This window comes from Tachypleus tridentatus, chromosome 1 (genome assembly GCF_004210375.1).
Source record: "Tachypleus tridentatus isolate NWPU-2018 chromosome 1, ASM421037v1, whole genome shotgun sequence".
Taxonomy (NCBI): Eukaryota; Metazoa; Arthropoda; class Merostomata; order Xiphosura; family Limulidae; genus Tachypleus; species Tachypleus tridentatus.
The window spans coordinates 63,842,372-63,860,550 of record NC_134825.1 but is presented as its reverse complement, the minus strand read 5'-3'; the positions used below and the strand labels follow the sequence as shown (position 1 = coordinate 63,860,550).

General features: G+C 32.2%; 1 protein-coding gene across 1 annotated transcript in view; it reads right to left on the bottom strand.

The window, feature by feature from the left end:
• Positions 1 to 18,179, bottom strand: part of LOC143250499 (protein MEMO1) — a 33,157-nt gene that overhangs the window by 3,522 nt on the left and 11,456 nt on the right. Inside the window, exons 3-8 of the mRNA XM_076501129.1 lie at positions 14,349 to 14,417; positions 13,994 to 14,106; positions 5,176 to 5,287; positions 1,726 to 1,862; positions 768 to 844; positions 137 to 241 (exon numbers count right to left, since the gene is read on the bottom strand). Coding sequence (XP_076357244.1) covers positions 137 to 241; positions 768 to 844; positions 1,726 to 1,862; positions 5,176 to 5,287; positions 13,994 to 14,106; positions 14,349 to 14,417 — 613 coding nt within the window. The remainder of the gene's footprint in view (positions 1 to 136; positions 242 to 767; positions 845 to 1,725; positions 1,863 to 5,175; positions 5,288 to 13,993; positions 14,107 to 14,348; positions 14,418 to 18,179) is intronic.

Here is an 18,179-nt window from a genome sequence, read left to right as displayed (position 1 = left end):
TAACATTATAAGTAAATTCCTACTTTTGATATATGGTAAATTATTATTATTATTTTATTTTATTTTTATCAGCAACAGGCATTATTGAATTATCATTGTTATGGCAAAGTAAATTCACATAAAAAATTAAACTTACATTTAAGAGTACACCAATAGGATGGCGTCCACAAATTGTGTTTCCAAACTTTCTCAGGTATGAGGTAAATCCAGTTGGTGATAAAGACTCAATGATATTCATGCCCTAGATAAAAAACATAGAAACAATATTCCAAAAATCTGTTAGACACAACCAAGATATAAAATTCTTCTGTTTTTTCCCCCATAATTAAAAATATTTTAATTTTTTATATAAAACATTTGTGAAAAATGATTTAGTTATGGTAAAGGATTATAACAGTATTCCCAGACAGAAAAAAAGGCATCATGCCCATAAAGGTTACACAAACCAAATGTGAAAACCTCTACAAGCAAAATTCTACAGCTTAGGAAGAATCTAGAAAGTATGGCTCCACATATCTCTTTAGAGAGATTTATTTGTTGAATAATTAAATAGTAATGCTGCTTTTGAAAAGCTTACCTGTGGCCTAAGTTTGTGAAAAGGGAACATTTTTTTCTGTCACTGCAATTTAGGCCAAGATATTCAATTATAGTTTTTCACAGATAAAAGCTGACCTTCTTAAAACCTATCTTTGGATTTTCAAACCACAAACAATTGAGTTTTTTTTTTTTTTACAAGAAAAATCTAACATCTTTAAATCATGACTTACCATTTCATCTAACTTCTGAATTGATTGATAAATGTCTCCCCAAGACTTGTCGTAGTACTGGTAATGGAAACGAGCTCCTGTGATTGTCAAATAGATTTCACTGTAACTGCTATTATTTTAATATAGATGTTAGATTTGTGATCTTACAGTAATAGGCCTTTTTTGCAACATATTCAATCATCTCTAGACAGGTTATAATTCTTGAATATAAAATTATAGTAACCCATTATTATAGATCTAATGATTTACTATGTTTTATTCCTAGTCTGGTTATAACATTAAAAACTAACAAAATAGACAAATTCCCAAATTTACTGATAAAAAAAAATCTTGAACCTTATCTCACTATAACTGATAAATGTTTGTTTACAAAACTAGCTAAACCAACAAAAAATAATTTAATGACATGAACCATTGACTAGTTTTTGCTTGCACTTACATGTATAACATGAATTATATGAAATTGGCAATTTTAATTTTGTATGATAAGAAAATAAAAGTGGTTTTGTTTTTAAAGAAAGATTTGGGACTTAGCTTAACAACTTAAGTTTTTGTTTTGTTGTAATGGTATTAGCAACATGTGAATACTGAACAATATTCCAGAACTTTCAGTTGAAAGTTAAAATCTTTGTATCAGAATTAGACAATTTCATATTTGTAAAAGTGATTTTTTGAAAGAAATTACAGCAGCTAAGATATTAGTTTCAAGGTGACATTAGAAGACTACAAAATTCTCAAGGTGGTATATATGTTTAACTGTAAATAAGCAACACTGTTTAAGAGTTATGAAACTGTAGTAATAAATCTGGACAGAACTATTGAGCATAAATTTATCTGGTGAAATAGTAAAGTATAATCTATGAAACATATTTCAAATGCTTGCGTTTCAATAAAATATGAAAAAATAAAATCAACTGTAACAGAAAAGTAGTTCAACATGTGACAAAAATAAACTCACCCCAGTGACAGAAGTCAGAAGAAATTACAAACAAGTTGTTGGGGTCTGTTAAAAATTTGCTGAAAATAGTTCCATAGAGAGCTTCTTTCTCTGTTGTAAGAGATCCCACAAGAACAGGCACTATGGTAACCTGACAGCTAGAACAACATTCAACATGAGTAACCAGTGTTTCTACTTACAACACTATCAGTTTGCTTCTCTACTTCACGATTATGTTATTTATGCAATCATATGTTAACATAAACAACTTAAAAGTTTTGTTTCTTAACAGTGTATTTAATATTTGCTTTCAAAAAACTATTAATACGTTACAGGCACAGGTCACACTGAATTGCTGACATCAATTTAAAGGACTTTCTAAGCACTTTTTGGAAGTTTAAAACCAACATCCGAGTCAATTGAATACTACTAATATGTTATAAAATCAGTATTTGTTCAACATATGAATGTTGATTAAAAAAAACAAAAAACTATTTACTGCACTCAACTCTGCAACATGCATTAAATTTAAATATACTGATATATTTTGCTATGAATAAGAAAGGCACACCTTTCAAAAGTGCTCAGGTTAAAGGGTTATTATTTCATTTCATCTGCTATTATAGTATTTTCAAGTACTTTTACAAAAATGAACCCTTTTCAAGCCCTTGAAATTCCATTCTCAGTTTCAAGGATGTAGCTGCACCCTGTATAAAGGATGAGGTTTATCTGTTTAAAGTTAAGCACAAAGGGCTATCTGTGCTGTGCCAAACATGAGTATTGAAACTCAGTTTGTAGCATTAAGAGTCCATACTTATACTGTTGTGCCACTGAGGGTTGTAAGATGAGGCAAAAGTTAGTTTCCCTAATTCACATTGTACAGGTTATTCATATGACAATACTTTTCATGTTTATATTGTGCCTTTTCTTTAGCTCATTAAGTTAAGCTCTCCATTCTTAATACAAAAAAAAAAGGAACTTAATATAATCAAAATATGGAATGAGACTACTTTTTTATATTTTGAAGTAAACAACTTTCCAATATTTCCTGACCTTGTACATATGTAGTAGGCCTATTTTATGGAGTTCTACGTTACATGGAAATAAAAGATGAAACATGTGAAATGACCAAACTACTAATTTTATTTCACTGCACCAAGCTAACACTAAACACAGAAGTAAAAGATGTAATACTTTTAACTTCACAATATTATAAACACTTCTTGGTCTCTAGAACCTTAATAAAGTTGAAACATGTCAAATTGGAGTACCTGACAGGAAAATTCAGATTACTTAGTTTTATGATTGCTTAAAAGCAATTATAATTCATACCAAATGAACTTCACACAAAAAAAAAAACTCCGTATAAATAAAATACAAGTTCCCTTTACAAAATAATAAATATAAATAATCTGGAACATAAACTGTCATGTTTATATTGATCTTTTGATTACGACATTAATAAATGTAAAAATTGAATTCAGTCTTAAACCATATTTTTCACTTCAATATGATAACAGCTATAAGTTCTTTTAGAAAAATCAGTTTTTCATTTAGAACATGTGATCCAAGTCTTAAAATTCACTTATGTGAAAACTTGCTATAAATCAAGGTATTCTCATTTCAATGGGATAGATTCTGTTTTTATTATTTATTAAATAACTCTAAATCATTAGTCTATGAGACATTATCAGTGCTACTTATTTCTGTACAAGTACTCATGCTATGTTGAACTAAACAACTTGCAGTTGAGTTTTATCAGCCTTTCTTGAGATAAAATTAGAAGTTGGGTACATATGGAATGTAAGTAGAGAAGTTAATAAATAAAAAAATATTTACACAAGAAAACTCAGGTACTCTAGAGAATACAGAAAGGAAAAGAAACATGATTTAGAATTTAAAATGTTGTTATAATTAGCTACCATAATTATACTAAAGTACTATTTTCACTTTTAACAATGTTATTCAGATTACTGAAAAAAACTACCACAAAGATGTACTTTACAATATTGGTATTTTTATCTATTTCACAGATATTTTAAAATTGCTTCTCACACAAGTTACCTCAAGACTGAAACATCTTCACACCTTTGGTAATGTTTTTTAAACACTTTTCACAACAAATAACCAAAACTTAACACACACACAGAGGTGTTCACTAGAAATACAGGGCCTGTATTCTGATTCTACTTCACAATGCCCCAAATCCCTAGATGGTTTCTTCAAACTCAAAAATGAAAACTATGATTGATATCATACACAAACTCTTAAAATTCAGATGACTGTAGGCCCAAACACCAAATTAAAATTTTTAAGCAACTATTAGTGCCTTTGCACATGCTATATGTAAACCTGCTTAAGAACAACCTCATTTACACATTCTTGCATAACTGTTTTGTAATATGCTTATAAATGTAATCAGTAAGTCACTAAACAACAAAGTTTATTTTACATACAACTTTTTCAAATAAATTAAAGCATCATTCATTCATCTGATACAAACATCTTGAAAGGTGTGTACACTTATGTATAAAGCAGTTGACTTACTACTACAAAAAGATAGTGAAAGTTAAAATGTCTCCACTGTCACTAATTATCACAAAAAAATAACGACACTTCAGAAAAACAGAAAAAACACCATAATTAAACTGATAATAAAACTGTATAACTGCCAAATAACTAAACTTCACATGCAACACTATTTGTTTCCTACACCTGAACTAGGTTACCATTACATTTTTCCTATCATATTATATTAATTTCCCTTACTATACATACACTGTAGTGATTATTAAGCATCACTAAGTGTCAAGAGCTTCTTCACATAATAATATTGTTAATATACATATTTAAGTGGTGGGACAGCAAGCTTTGTTTAATGTTGATAAATAATATTATGGTAATTGGCAAACAGGATAATTTAAAACACTTTATTACCAAAAATGATAAGTCATACTAATCTATGATCTTGCACTATTTGTTTATGCTGTGTAAAACAACCTCAGATACTGTAAAAATATTTGTTGTAAATACAGGGGGCAAATATTAATGAAGACACATAATTACTATATATTCACATTTAAAAAAAAAAATTCAGGAGACAACCATTAATATAGGCATGCAACTGCTGAATATAACCATTTCAAAATCAGATAATCATAAATACAAAACAAAATTTACAAGGGTGAGTGATCAGTGAGAGAGCAGTGTCAGTTTATTTTACCATAGGTAAAATGTTCATCAGTCCATCAATTAACTAGTGTGCTAGTAATGATGAATACAGTTTCATTCATAAAAAGTTAGTTTGTTTATAAATATTATTTATTGAAAATTCAATGTACAAATAAATCAAATTAAAATTGTAGAAATATTTGATGTATGTTATTCAATACAATCTTTACTTGAAAATTAAACACACAATATATTTTAATACTGATGCATTTAAAGCTATAAAAACACTTAAGACCTTACTTTTCCATTATTTTGGCTATATAAGGAAGATGCATCTCAATGCTGTGTTCATCCTCATCAGTAAGAATGGACATTTCTTCAAAGTGACCTGTACTGTAGAGGTCTTCATAAACTGTAAGAGAACACTTGATCAGCAGAGAGAGGTTAAAATAAAAAAGGTACTAAAACAGTAAGTACAGAAAAAAAATTACCCGAAAACTGATGTTTAGTATTTAAATGGATTTAATTATTTGAAATCTACATTTTTTTCAGTTAAATATGCATTTAGGAATTTATGTAACTTATACTGTCACATTTGTATTGTGCAAGTCCAACCTGTTTCTAAATTTGTAGAAGATTCTTGAGTGTAAGAACCAACAATACATGTTTTACACTGTTGCCCACTGAATCTTCGAGAATTTTGCCTAAAGATTATTAATCCACACGCTAACAGACAGTATACTGTAAGCCTCGGAAACTATAATTGTGATTAATGCTTATTAATAGGAAAACTACAAAATTTGACAAGAAAAGTTTATAGATTTTAAATGTTATATACCATTTAACTTCAGATGTCAGTCTTTTTTTTCTTTTAAATAAGGACATTAAATATCTTCTTCGATAAAAAATGAGCTTATAAGCCATGTGAGACCAACCAAGATTAAAGCTAGCTAGCTTTCCCATCAAGAGATGTGTAACAATATCAACTCAGAAATAATTCACTCATCATGGACCATCGCTAAAATAAAGTTTCAGACCAAATAGAAAACTGAATATTGTTTGAGAGTTTGTAAAATTGTTGGTTATTACAAATAATGATTTATATACATTATAAATTGTGCTGTTTGTATATTAAAAAAATACTTATGTTCAGACAGAAAACTGTACATCAATCTTGTTGGCAAATATAAATTTAATGTCAACATTTAATTAAATTAAAATATCTGACTATTGAAAATTGTAATACGTAAAGTTTGTAACATAATAAATTGGAGGCTCATGTCCATGATCTGAATCAGATCATTTGTTCTAAATCTTAATTTAATCTATATTTATCAGAGCTAACAAGATTTGATTGTGTCTAATTACAAAAGGTTACTTGAACTACCCTCTTTTGAACAACTAGCAAAAGGTAGTAAAAGTGAATTGCTTGAAATAACCAAAATCTTAAAATTAGAGGTTAAAATAATCAATGAGAAACAATGAACTAAAAAGTATACTTTTAAAATATTAATCAATGACAATTTGTTGTTTGAGTTACTATTACAGGAAAACTCCAGTGTCTCCACCTAGCCAACCAAAGTTGAGTGGTAAGTTAAATATCCAGCAAAAACTTGAACAAATAAGGCTTGAAAAAGCCTGTATCAAAGCCCAGAAAGAGCGAGCACATACCGAAGCCAAAGAGAAATAAAAAGTCTTGAGGCTAAACAAGCCCATATTATATCTGAAAGAGAGTAAACGTCTTGAGGCAGAACAAGCTTGTATTGAAGCTGAAAAGGAAATCGGGCTGAAATAAATGGAAATTAGACTCAACTCTGACTGACCAAAGCAAAATGACAAATTTGAATACAATTGATATATTAAATTACCAACTTTTAATGAAAATGAAGTTGATAAATACTTCCAACATTTTGAGAAAATTGCTCAAACCATGAAATGGTCCACCAAAAAATGGTCATTATTATGAGTGTATTTTAACTGATAAGCCACAAGAAGTGTATGCTGCTCTTTCTCTAGAAGTCCATGTGGATTATGATAAGGTTAAAGCAGCTATATTTAAAGCATACAAGTTAGTACAAGAGGCTTATCACCAAAATTGTGAGGCTGTCGCAAGCAAGATAATCAAATTTATGTAGAATTTGCCCAATAAAAACAGGTTTATTTTAATCAGTGGTATAATTCTATGCATATTATATATTGACAGCAGTTTCAACAAATAAGGACAATTATGTCCAATTGAAGAACTTAGATGCTGTACACATGACGACCTCAAAACTTACTTGGATGAGAAGAAAGTTAAAACACTACAGAAAGCAGATGCTCTTTCTGATTATTACATTTTAACACACAAAATCACTTTTCCTAAAAAGAAATTCTTACAATTTCAACAAAAATCTGTATTTTTTCACTCCAATAAAGTTCAGGATTCTTTTTAAAAAAATCCAACTTTTTTAGTTCAAAATCATACTACTTGAAAACAATAAAGACATGCCTGCTATTTTTGTTAAAACACTGGGTCATGTTATTTCCAATTGGAGTTTGAAAATAAAAAAAGAAAAAAGAGGCAACACCCATGCATTTGTGTCCACTACTCAGTTACTCATAGAATTAGCATTACTTCATAATAGGTATCCTGACTGAATCTCCAGTTACTTAGCAGACCTATTTAACTGTTCAAAGATCAAGTCAGTTTTACCATAATATACCAGAATATCATGCTTTTTTACTAACAATGTCTCTTTAATTTGTCTTTCCAGAAACCAGTATGTTATTTTATTTATGAATTGCATGATAAACTATACAATAACATTTAATAAATAAAAATACGAGTCATTAGAATATTTATCTGTTACCTACCATAAACTAAATTAACCTAAGCTTAATTAAGGTCTTGCTATAGATGAATATTTCTGTAATTTTCAGAAATGGAAAGAATATCCAAAGAAACTATTAAACTACTCAGATCTGTGGTTCATTCTTAAGTGTTCCGAGGTTTTTAATTAGATTCCTTTATTCACTCTTACGGGAGCTCCAATACTCGGTAACTTCAGAAATCACTTTATTTACATGTTGGCTATAGACATCTTCATAACCAAGCCTCATCAGTAATTGTTCAGATCACATGCTGTGATACTATATAAGGGTGGCTCTCTAACAGTAATGATTCTACAGCAGCAAGCTACATTTTTTAAGCAGCTTTACCACAATGTTTTGTTAATGATAGGTTTTTACACTGACAAACTGCTTATTTCAGCCCAAAGTAGCAACCATTAAGCAGTTCCAGTCATTGGTGGAACAAATACTTATATTGCTGGATAAAAAAACATGAAGTTATAATATTCCCACAATGAAAATGTATTTCCAACAGATACTTGTGTCTCCTCATATAAATAGCTATTCTAGTTTAGTGTTGCCCTCTATATTTATGCATGCTACAAACTTTTTATTTCTTCTCCATTGGAATTGACTGATTCAAATGCAACTCATCATGCATAAACCCTCCACCAATAAGGGTGCTACATACTCTCATGAGACATGTGACTCCCTCTATTACACCAAACTATCAATTTAAATTTTGGCAGGAGACAGAAGCACCAGTTATCATCAGTGGGAAAGACGGGTGAGGGGAAATAAGTACCCATCAGAAATAAATTTCTATATGAAAATTATAACTTCTGATATGGTACATTATGTCCTATCTCTTATATGAATAACTATAATCCCACAATGTATAGGTGGAGGAACCAGTGGGCAGGAAAGAAAGAAGTATCCTTTGAAAGCATCCAAGGGATACTCCCTACAAAGAGATAGTTAGATTCTAAGCTCTGATGTGGAGCTCTTTCCACTATGAACACTACTGAACTAGATATGCTCTCTACTCATCATAGAAAGATGTTGCACACATGGATAGAGAAAGGAGGAGTACATTCAAGTGGGAGAGAACTGAGTTTGGATGATGATCCAAAATATATAGTATTTCTGCAACTCTATTCCTAAAATCATAAAAGTGAGTAAAATTAAAAGGATATGTACTAGGTGTAAAGCGACTAGGGCATGATGCACCATACATGGAAAGTGAACTACATCTGAAATCTATGTCACTAGAAATCAACATCCACATGGGGTTAGGATCAAAATCATATTATTGGGAAGCCAACTACAATTCAGAACCCAGCCATCAGGTACTGACATCCAAGTCAGGATCATACCACTGGCAACTTGACAAAATTTAAAACCTAGCCCTCTGGTGGTGGTATAAAAAGAATCATGCTATCTTCATCTCAAATTATTAAGACCAGAGTAAATCAATAACATCCAAACCCATGAATAGGATATTTGTTAATATAAGAAATGGACAGATCAATCCTGGAACAGAAATCCAGAGAAAAAATGCATATATAATGTAAACCATCCCCTTCAAAAGTGAAAATGACCAGAACTGCCCCAAACACAGTAACATCCTCAGGACAATAAGCACTGAAATATAGAGGAAAAGGAAAACTGATAATAACCATGCACCTCCACCATGACACACAACATGGATGGAGTATACCTGACAGAGGAGAATAAAAGCCTGTATTACATGCACAAGGACTTGTGTTGCTTGGTTCAACTTTAAATCCAAAATCCAGCCACTGGGAACAAACATCCACATGAGGATAAGATGAGGGATCCCAAATGAAGGGGTGAACTGTAATTTTTATGGCTCATTGCTATTTATACATGTTTCACAATGGAGGATATCATGCCATGAAAACATCACCATCCTACTCTTAACTAAATAGTTGTATAATAATTTCTACATTTTGCTTCTATCTGTATTTCATTAAACCATTCAGAAGGATGCCTCCATGGTCCATCACCCCCGCAGCTTGGAACTTGAAAGTGGTAAGAACTCTCAAACTCCACTAGAAGAAAGGGAGGAATGGTGAATAGACAACAAACAACTTGGAAGAAAAGCCTGGCAAAAGATGATGAACATGTGCAATGACCTGTTGAAACAAAGTCTTTTACTGTCTCAGACAAATGCTGACTGGTTGCAGGATCTCAATTAATGTGAAAAGAAAAGGATGTCTGAGCAAGAGGTGAGGAAAGAAATAGTAGAATAAAAATTTATGGATCTATGGTGAAAGATTATACAGTCAAGCAATTGCTGGACTGAAACATACTGGTTAGTCGCTGGTACTGTTGGCAAAATACTCATCTATGTTGAGTAAAACAGGACAAGAATTTAATAGGGGTTTGTTGTGGCTCCAACTGTGTCGAACACTCAACCAAAGAGAAAGAGGTAGTGTGTTGATGCACAGATTACACAATTCCAAAGTTTCATATACATGATTGAAAACATATTGCCAAAGCAAATAGGGTCATACATAAATCTCTAAAAGAAAGAGGTGGCAAACCAACCTGGAAAAAGGTTGAATCATGACGCAAAATAACCCAACAACAGTAAAACCATGTTTGTAAGGCAAGAGGCAAAGACAACAAGCAAGCCAATTGGAGGTAATAAGGAATCACAGAAAAATGAGGAGTAGTATAAAACAATCGCATATATGGAAAATGTTAAACTATTTCATCAGGTTTAGCTGATTCTATAGAAGGGTTAGGGAAAGACATGGCAAAATCCAATGGCATACAATGATTATCAAATCTTCAAGTTTAAGAGAAGGAAGTTGACCCAAATAATGAAAAATTCTCACAGTGGATAATAGAGAAATCCAAAGGGTCTTCCCCACCTGCAGCTTTTGAAAATACTGCTAGTGGTATAACGTCCAAAGTGGAAATGTGAACATCAGAATTCATTGTAAAAATACAAAAATCAAAAGTTTTTGATTTAAAATATGTAAATGCAAGTAAAAATAAAGACTGGAAAATAAAGTTACATTAAAAGATTTCTTAGATGTAAAGAGAAAAAGTAATGAAAAAAATCCAACTTCAGAAATTAAACCATCAAAATCATGAAAAGGATTCACATTAACAGCACCAAAATAAAAAACCCATATACACACAAAATCTGTCAAATGAGAAGTAATAGTTTGGTAGGACTGAGAGTATGGAGGCACATGCATTATGAGAGTATGTCGTACTCTTATTGGTGGAAAGTTGACACTTTGTAACATGCATGAGAGATGCATTAGAAGTAGTCAATTCCAACAGAGAGGAGATAAAAGGCTTGCGGCATGTGAAAAAAATTTATCTGCATATAGAGGGCAACACTGAACAAAAATAGCTATGTTTGTGAGCAGAAATAACGTTCAATATCAGAAACATTATTACTGAGTATATGTTTGTTAGAGTAGTAGTAGCAACAGAAGCATAAGTGAATTGTTTCACTGATATTCTTAATGCTGACCATGTATTTACTGCATACAACTCACTTTCCAAAGATATTTACTACCCTTTCAAGAAACAACAGGCATAGCTCTCAGAATATATTCTGTGGTGGTATCCATTGTGTATTGTCAGATTGAAGGGGGAAAAGTAAATAAAATTGCAATATGGCAGAAAGCATAATGAAGACTCAAAAAACACACTGGACATAAAAGAAAACAGATGAAACTCAGCAGCTGGTATTCCTCCTTTTTTTTTCTTTTATATAAATGTGTGTGTGTGTCTGTATATATATATATATATATAACAAAGGTAAAAGTAGTAAGCTACTTTGTGAAACTAGTTTCAAATATAACTAGATACTTCCCAAACTATCCCCAAGTATACCTAGCAAATGTTTTAATCTATTTTTCCAAGGATTAATGGCAGTGATTGGACTTGGTAATAAAAGGACCAAATGAGAATATTGGTTTTCAAATTATATTAAATAAATGTTATAAAATTATGAAACATCAACTCTTAAAATATTTTTAGTTACAAATTTAGTTAAAATTATCATTTTTAGTTAAATTTTGAAATTTTATAATGAAAATGCACGCTTGATATGCTAAGGTTTCATAATTTTTGGGATACGGTTTAATTTTTAAACCAAATAACAACATTTACTTCTGCTTTTAAAATTATTACTCCCATAGCTTAAAGTGTGGAGCAAAATGTCACTGAAATTACATTTCAAACCTTTTGATCAACAATCCAAGCCTTTCCTTGTTAAGATTAAACTCTTGCTGTCAACAAAACATGTTACTCAAGTTTCCATATGTATCACTTACCCATAATACTCCATTTTTCCACCTTCTACGTGACTTATTTTCCTAGAGTTAGCAGATCTTATAAAAGCTGCTTTCATGGAAAAAGTTAGATTTGTTTGAAAATTCCAGCCACTATGAAGATTTGTTTGTAGGAAGGAAGGTATTTCAGAGGTCAGTTCCTGTTTTAAATTGATTTTAATTCTGAAAGTTTAATATTCAAATTAGGTAGGCTTACCTCTGAAATACTGAAAACCAGAATACTCGCATTATAAGAGGTAGAAATCAATAAACCACAATTACAGGGTAGGAAAATAAACTATACTATAATAAAATAGTAGCAAACCATGATCAGAATAGAATCCAAAATGACAAATGAATTTTTAGAACTACAATCCAATAATAATGAGCAGATGAACTGGCCTTATACCAAAAAAGCATTCATCTCAGCAGGATATCTCTTTCCCTTGGATGTTCTGGTTGATAGTAGCAAAAAGACTGGTTTTATGAGTGGTAATATTGTGCAGCACTAGTAGGGTGAGAGTATAATGCAGGTGGTGCCAAACAAATAGGAGAAATACTATGTTCTGCTTCTGTAGTAGGAGATTCTCAGAGGAGCAGCATAGATACTTATGATAAAAACATGTTCTCCAGAGGAAGTTCCTCCTCTTCATTCATATCTAAAATGGTTAGAGTCACAATACAGCCAAATTAGTGGGCACCCAAACATAATGAGAAGGACTCAAGCAGGTCCCAAGGATGAGCTCGATAGTATTAGAATAGTGAATTGGGGACATTAAGACAAAAGAAAACATGTATGAACACCACCCTCCAAGGCAAAGATGTGTACGTTTGGCTGGGAAAAGCACTTCCTGAAGTATCATCAGCTAATAGATAATACCTTTAGTCCACTTTCAAAGGTAACACACACTTATGGAGCTTTAAGTACAGAGATTTGACTCACGCCCAATGAAGGGAGGGAGTCACTTTTCCAGGATCTTTCCCTTCTTCAAATCCCACTTAATTCTATTTTTAACAGTAAAGATAAAATAGTAAAGAGAAAGGGGGCCCAGCAACAATGTTTGCTCAGGGCCTGTGCTGGCTTTCAATACCTCTGGGTGGAGGGTATGCTCGTGTATCAAGGACTAATAGATATATCATAATATATGTATATATCATATTTTAGTGTTCATAATATTGTGATACATTACATTATATATATATATCTATTTAAAAAGTTACAATTTTCTTTATAGAACAGATTATATTGAAAGAAAGGAAAACATGAATTTTACACAGCATATTCAAACTTGAGATGAAATATAATTAAATGTAGTTTTCTAGAAAGAGGAAAAATGCAGCCACAAAACAAAATCCAACACTTGGGGCACAAATAATAAGGTTGGTCATTATATAATGTGCCACAGTTTTTTGAGGTAACAGCTGAAAAAAAAAACCCACTTGCAGTGGGAGTACACTGTCTATCCAGATTAAACTCAACTTCAGTCTTACATTTTTAGAAAAGATAAGAAAAATGGGTGCTATAGCCCACAACATCTCACATCTTCACAACCTTTCTCTGTCTGCAGTCAGATATGGATAGATGATTGCTCACAAGAAAGAAAAAAAACTAAATAAGAAACAAATAATGAGAAAACAAGACACCAATAAGGAAAACAGCAAAACTGTTCTTGAAATTAGCATTCCAGTCCCCTACATAATGTTTGGACATAAATACCAAAATAAGGTAATGTTCCTTTACTGGTAATCTTCCAGTAACTCAAAAAACTAAGAAACATTACATCATGACCCATCTTACGATTTGTGCCCCAGTGTTCGAAGTTTGTTTTGTGGTTGTGTTTTTTTTCTCTTTCCAAAAAAAATTACATTATGTATATATTATGCCAGGGAAACACTGCTCATTAGGTATTTTTATAATTAGTTATTTTTTTTCAAAAACTTTCTCACAGTCAACAACTTACTCTGTGAATCAATAGGAAGGTCAGAGAGAGGGGTTCTGTACACCTTAGCTGGTGAAAGAGCACAACCACCAATCCGTACATGATGAGATGGGCCTAATATGAACACGCGTTTTCTGAAATCACACAAAAGTTATCATCAGAGACTCTAGAGGAATTGAATCATTAACTCCTACATCTGAATATTCTGTGTTAAAGTACAACTGTAAAGTGCATCACAATTCTACTTTTACATGTATATAAACTGCCAGGTAATTGGTAACATGTTTGGATTTACTAGAAATATTTTAATGTGTCAGTTGATACAAAGTCTACTTCACTAATTTGGGCCACAAATAAAATAGAAAACATAACTTACACAATAGAAGGATCAACTTGTCTATATGCAAAGGCAGCACATGCTCCACAGTACTGGTAGCCAGCATGTCTGAAACAATATTTTTCAATAGTTAATATTTTGTATTTTTAATGTATATGTACATTAATTCAGTAAAACATCCTTCACTCATCTTAAATTGAGATATTAAACCAGTAAAAATCCTATAATGGTGCCCCACAATATCCACCAGTTGTAATGGAAAATACACACGTCAGTTAGGGAAATTTTTGTGTGGTTTCAAATCCTAAGGAAAATGCAGTACCAATCAGATTGCCATGCATGCCAGATTCAAACTATCAACAATTTGTAAAGTAACAAATTAAGACAATACAACTATAAGACATTGCTAGGAAATGCTCTCAGGCAATCAGAAAACATTCTGCACATTATTACACATACATAAATAAATAAATAATTGCCAACAACATACATTATAAGTCAGCTTACTTTTTATTTTAATTATTTATTTTTGTTACACAAGAAACAGCATGTAAATCTACATGCCTTACTATAAATAACAATTTATCAGACCAAGTTTGGTTTATGATTTTTTAAATATTATGTTTGGCCATGTTGTCCCACCATTTGTTTTAAGAGTCAAGGTTAATTCAACATTTTGCATGTACATACATGGAATATTTTTGCACTGTTACCTAGCAGCAAGTGAGGTTTAACTGCCCCATTTCAGTAGGAGCTGTAGGTTGTTTTCATTAACAACTTGGTAGTTTCAAATATGTTATGCAATATGTATTTTATGTAAATAAGTATCCCAATTCTTGCCGACCATAAAATTCAAAGGGAAAGCATGGGATCTATATAATATCATCCATTCTTTAGCTGGAAATAAAAGCAGAAAAAAATGCACCTAATGAAACATGCATTATCCAATCCTTTTTGATTACTTGTTGGATGTTTCTTCATAAATATAAATTACACAAAACCAAAAGAACTGATGAATGAAACACACTACCATACAGTATAGATGTATATTTATAGTCAATACTTCTCAATAAAACATAGTTATCCTTTTGTAAATGGTTCTCTATCATTAACATTTCAAAAAGTATTTTGGATCATTTTTATAAGTTTAAAAAAAATTAAATTATTTACTGAAATCACTGATCATACACGACACACACATGTATATATACTTAACTAAACACATTCACATTTTAATTAGACTATGAAAACAGTCATAGCAACACCCCAGCATTACAAGAGGAAGCTATATAACCAGTAATTTGAACAAAACTCCTACCTTAAAAATTATCCACAAATGAGATTCTGCAATGAGCAAACCTACTTAACTTACACTCACATCTAGCTATAATCTCATGTGAAATGGTAGAGGGACCAGTGCAAAATTTTACCTGGACACCTGAAGAGCACCCATGAAGTGTAATACCCTACATATTGTAACTATATACACACATGTGGGAGACTGCACCCCATCTGTAATAGGGTACACTCTTTGCATAGAAAAAAGTATTGCTAGGACATGCAGAAATTACAAGCATAGTTCAAAACCTGTATCAGATTTTCCAAAGTGTTATATGTACAGTGTGACTAGGGTATGTCAGACTATACTTGGTGGGTCAACTCAAGTCTAAAACCAGGTAGCATTGGGAATTTGGTTTCTGGTCCATAATGGGAGGAGAGTCTTTACCATCTTCAACTCAAGCCCAGTGAGGAAGAATAGGAAATTAACATCCACCCTACAAATGAGTGATGACTTATACTGGCTGATCCTGTCCCAATTCAGACCACCTGGGAAACTTGACATTCAGGTAACAGTAGGATGAGCAAAGCCATATATACATGGCAAATAGGCAGAACATCACAGCTCTCCTCTTTATTGAATGAAACTGTTCACATTCAGGAGGCATCTTCCATGGTCTATCATCACAGCAACTAGGAACTGGTGAGTGGCAAGAACTCTCAAACACAGCAAGAAGAAAACTGAAGTGGAGTTGAAAGTGTGATAGTGAATCAGGGGAGTACATCAACATAACACAAAAGCCTTGTTTTAAAGGAAGACCAGCACTTGATATTAAACTAGGCATGGAGGATGGACTGAGATCCCCTGCTTACTTTACTCATGCTTATTCATGACTGGGTGTGGTTTGCATCAGGCCTTGTTTAATAAAATGACTGCTTCAAGGATATCTCTAGTAGACTTTAGGAATGCTCCATCTCATGGGTGAGTGCTATGTCAGGCCAGAATAGCTCTAGAATATTTAAATTTGAGTTAAGTATACCCTGGTAAGTAACAGTTACCACTAAATGTGATCCTGTAAGGGACTAGAAAACTTTGTAGAAAGAGGGTTAGATTTAAAAAAAAAGAGAAAAGAATAATACTTGTACAGTTAGAGATAATATAATGTGCAAAGAAAAGTGACCAAATACAGTCTATAGTCCAATGAGAAAGAAACAGTCATATGATGCAGATAGTGTGCAATAAGGTAGTGAGAAGTCATTTACATGCTGGCCTGAGCAATCTCCAATGGAAGACGGAAGCAATCAGCCAATGAATGAATTAGGTGACAACTCTAATGCGAGGACACCTGGTAATGCATCTCTATTCAATAAAGAACAGAATAAATGTATATGCTATCAAACCCACCCAGTAAGAGTAACAGGAAAAAAGATCAAATGGATGAGGGATTCCACAGAATGAAGAGATAGGATGATGAACCACAAAAGTGAAGAAGTGCATAACAAATAATAACAAATTGCATAAACAGGACAGAGAAAATGATCATGATCAAAACAGAAAATAAAGTTAAAAATAGAAATAAGCACACCTTCACCCTTATGCACCAAAGACATTTTAAACAGAGAAGCATGTTTCAGATAGAAAAGAATACAAGAGTAATGGAGTAGAATGTAAGATAAATCAATGGTGTGCACATCAGACCTTCAATCACTACAGATGAGAAGGAGGAGGAAATAAGTTTTAAGAGAAATGGTATAGAAATAGGAAGCCAAAGCTCCAAAGAGAAGTAAAACAAGGACATGGATAAAATTATTAAGAACCAAGTTAGGTAGGCTAGAAGGTGATTGAAGTGAAAAGAATGAAAGAGCATAGCAAGAATTGAAAATGTAATAGAAACAGGAGAAATGGAAAGTAGCAACAGATGTCCAGTAAACAAATGGGAAATAGAAGAATAAGAATATGGGAATGATTGACACAGAGACCAGCATTAATAATTATGCTTCTTCTATTGATATACATCTAAGGAGAACAGGCAAACAGAAGTACACAGGAAGAAGACTACATGTGAACAGGCCAGAAAAATCCCATGTGGAAAGCTGAAATAATGACACAACTAGATGGAAGTGAGAAATACATGGCTGAAAAACAACAAGGGAAAATAACAAGAAAAAAATACAAGGAAGTTGGAAGGCTCAACAGAAGAATTCAAGATTGAGCCAGCTAATAGGACACTACCAGAAGAACATGACAAGGAGTGTTCCAAATGTGGGAAAGGACAAATTATGAGATGAATAAAGGAAGGGATCAGACCAGTCCTAACAGAATACATTCACCACCAGTACCAACAAGTGTATAACAGGAGACCAGAATAAGTGAAGTTCAGCAATGACAAACAAAGATCTCGATGTATGGAGTGCACAGGTGAAAGCAAAGCCAAATAAAACAGGGATTGAGGTACCACTATGTGAAAAATAACAGCTGGGTTTCAAAAGATGATCAGTATAACAAGATTCCGAGCACCCAGAATATGATAGACCACAAGATAGACTTGTAAAAAATGAGTCCAAAAGGGAGAAGTAGAGGATTCAGAAAGA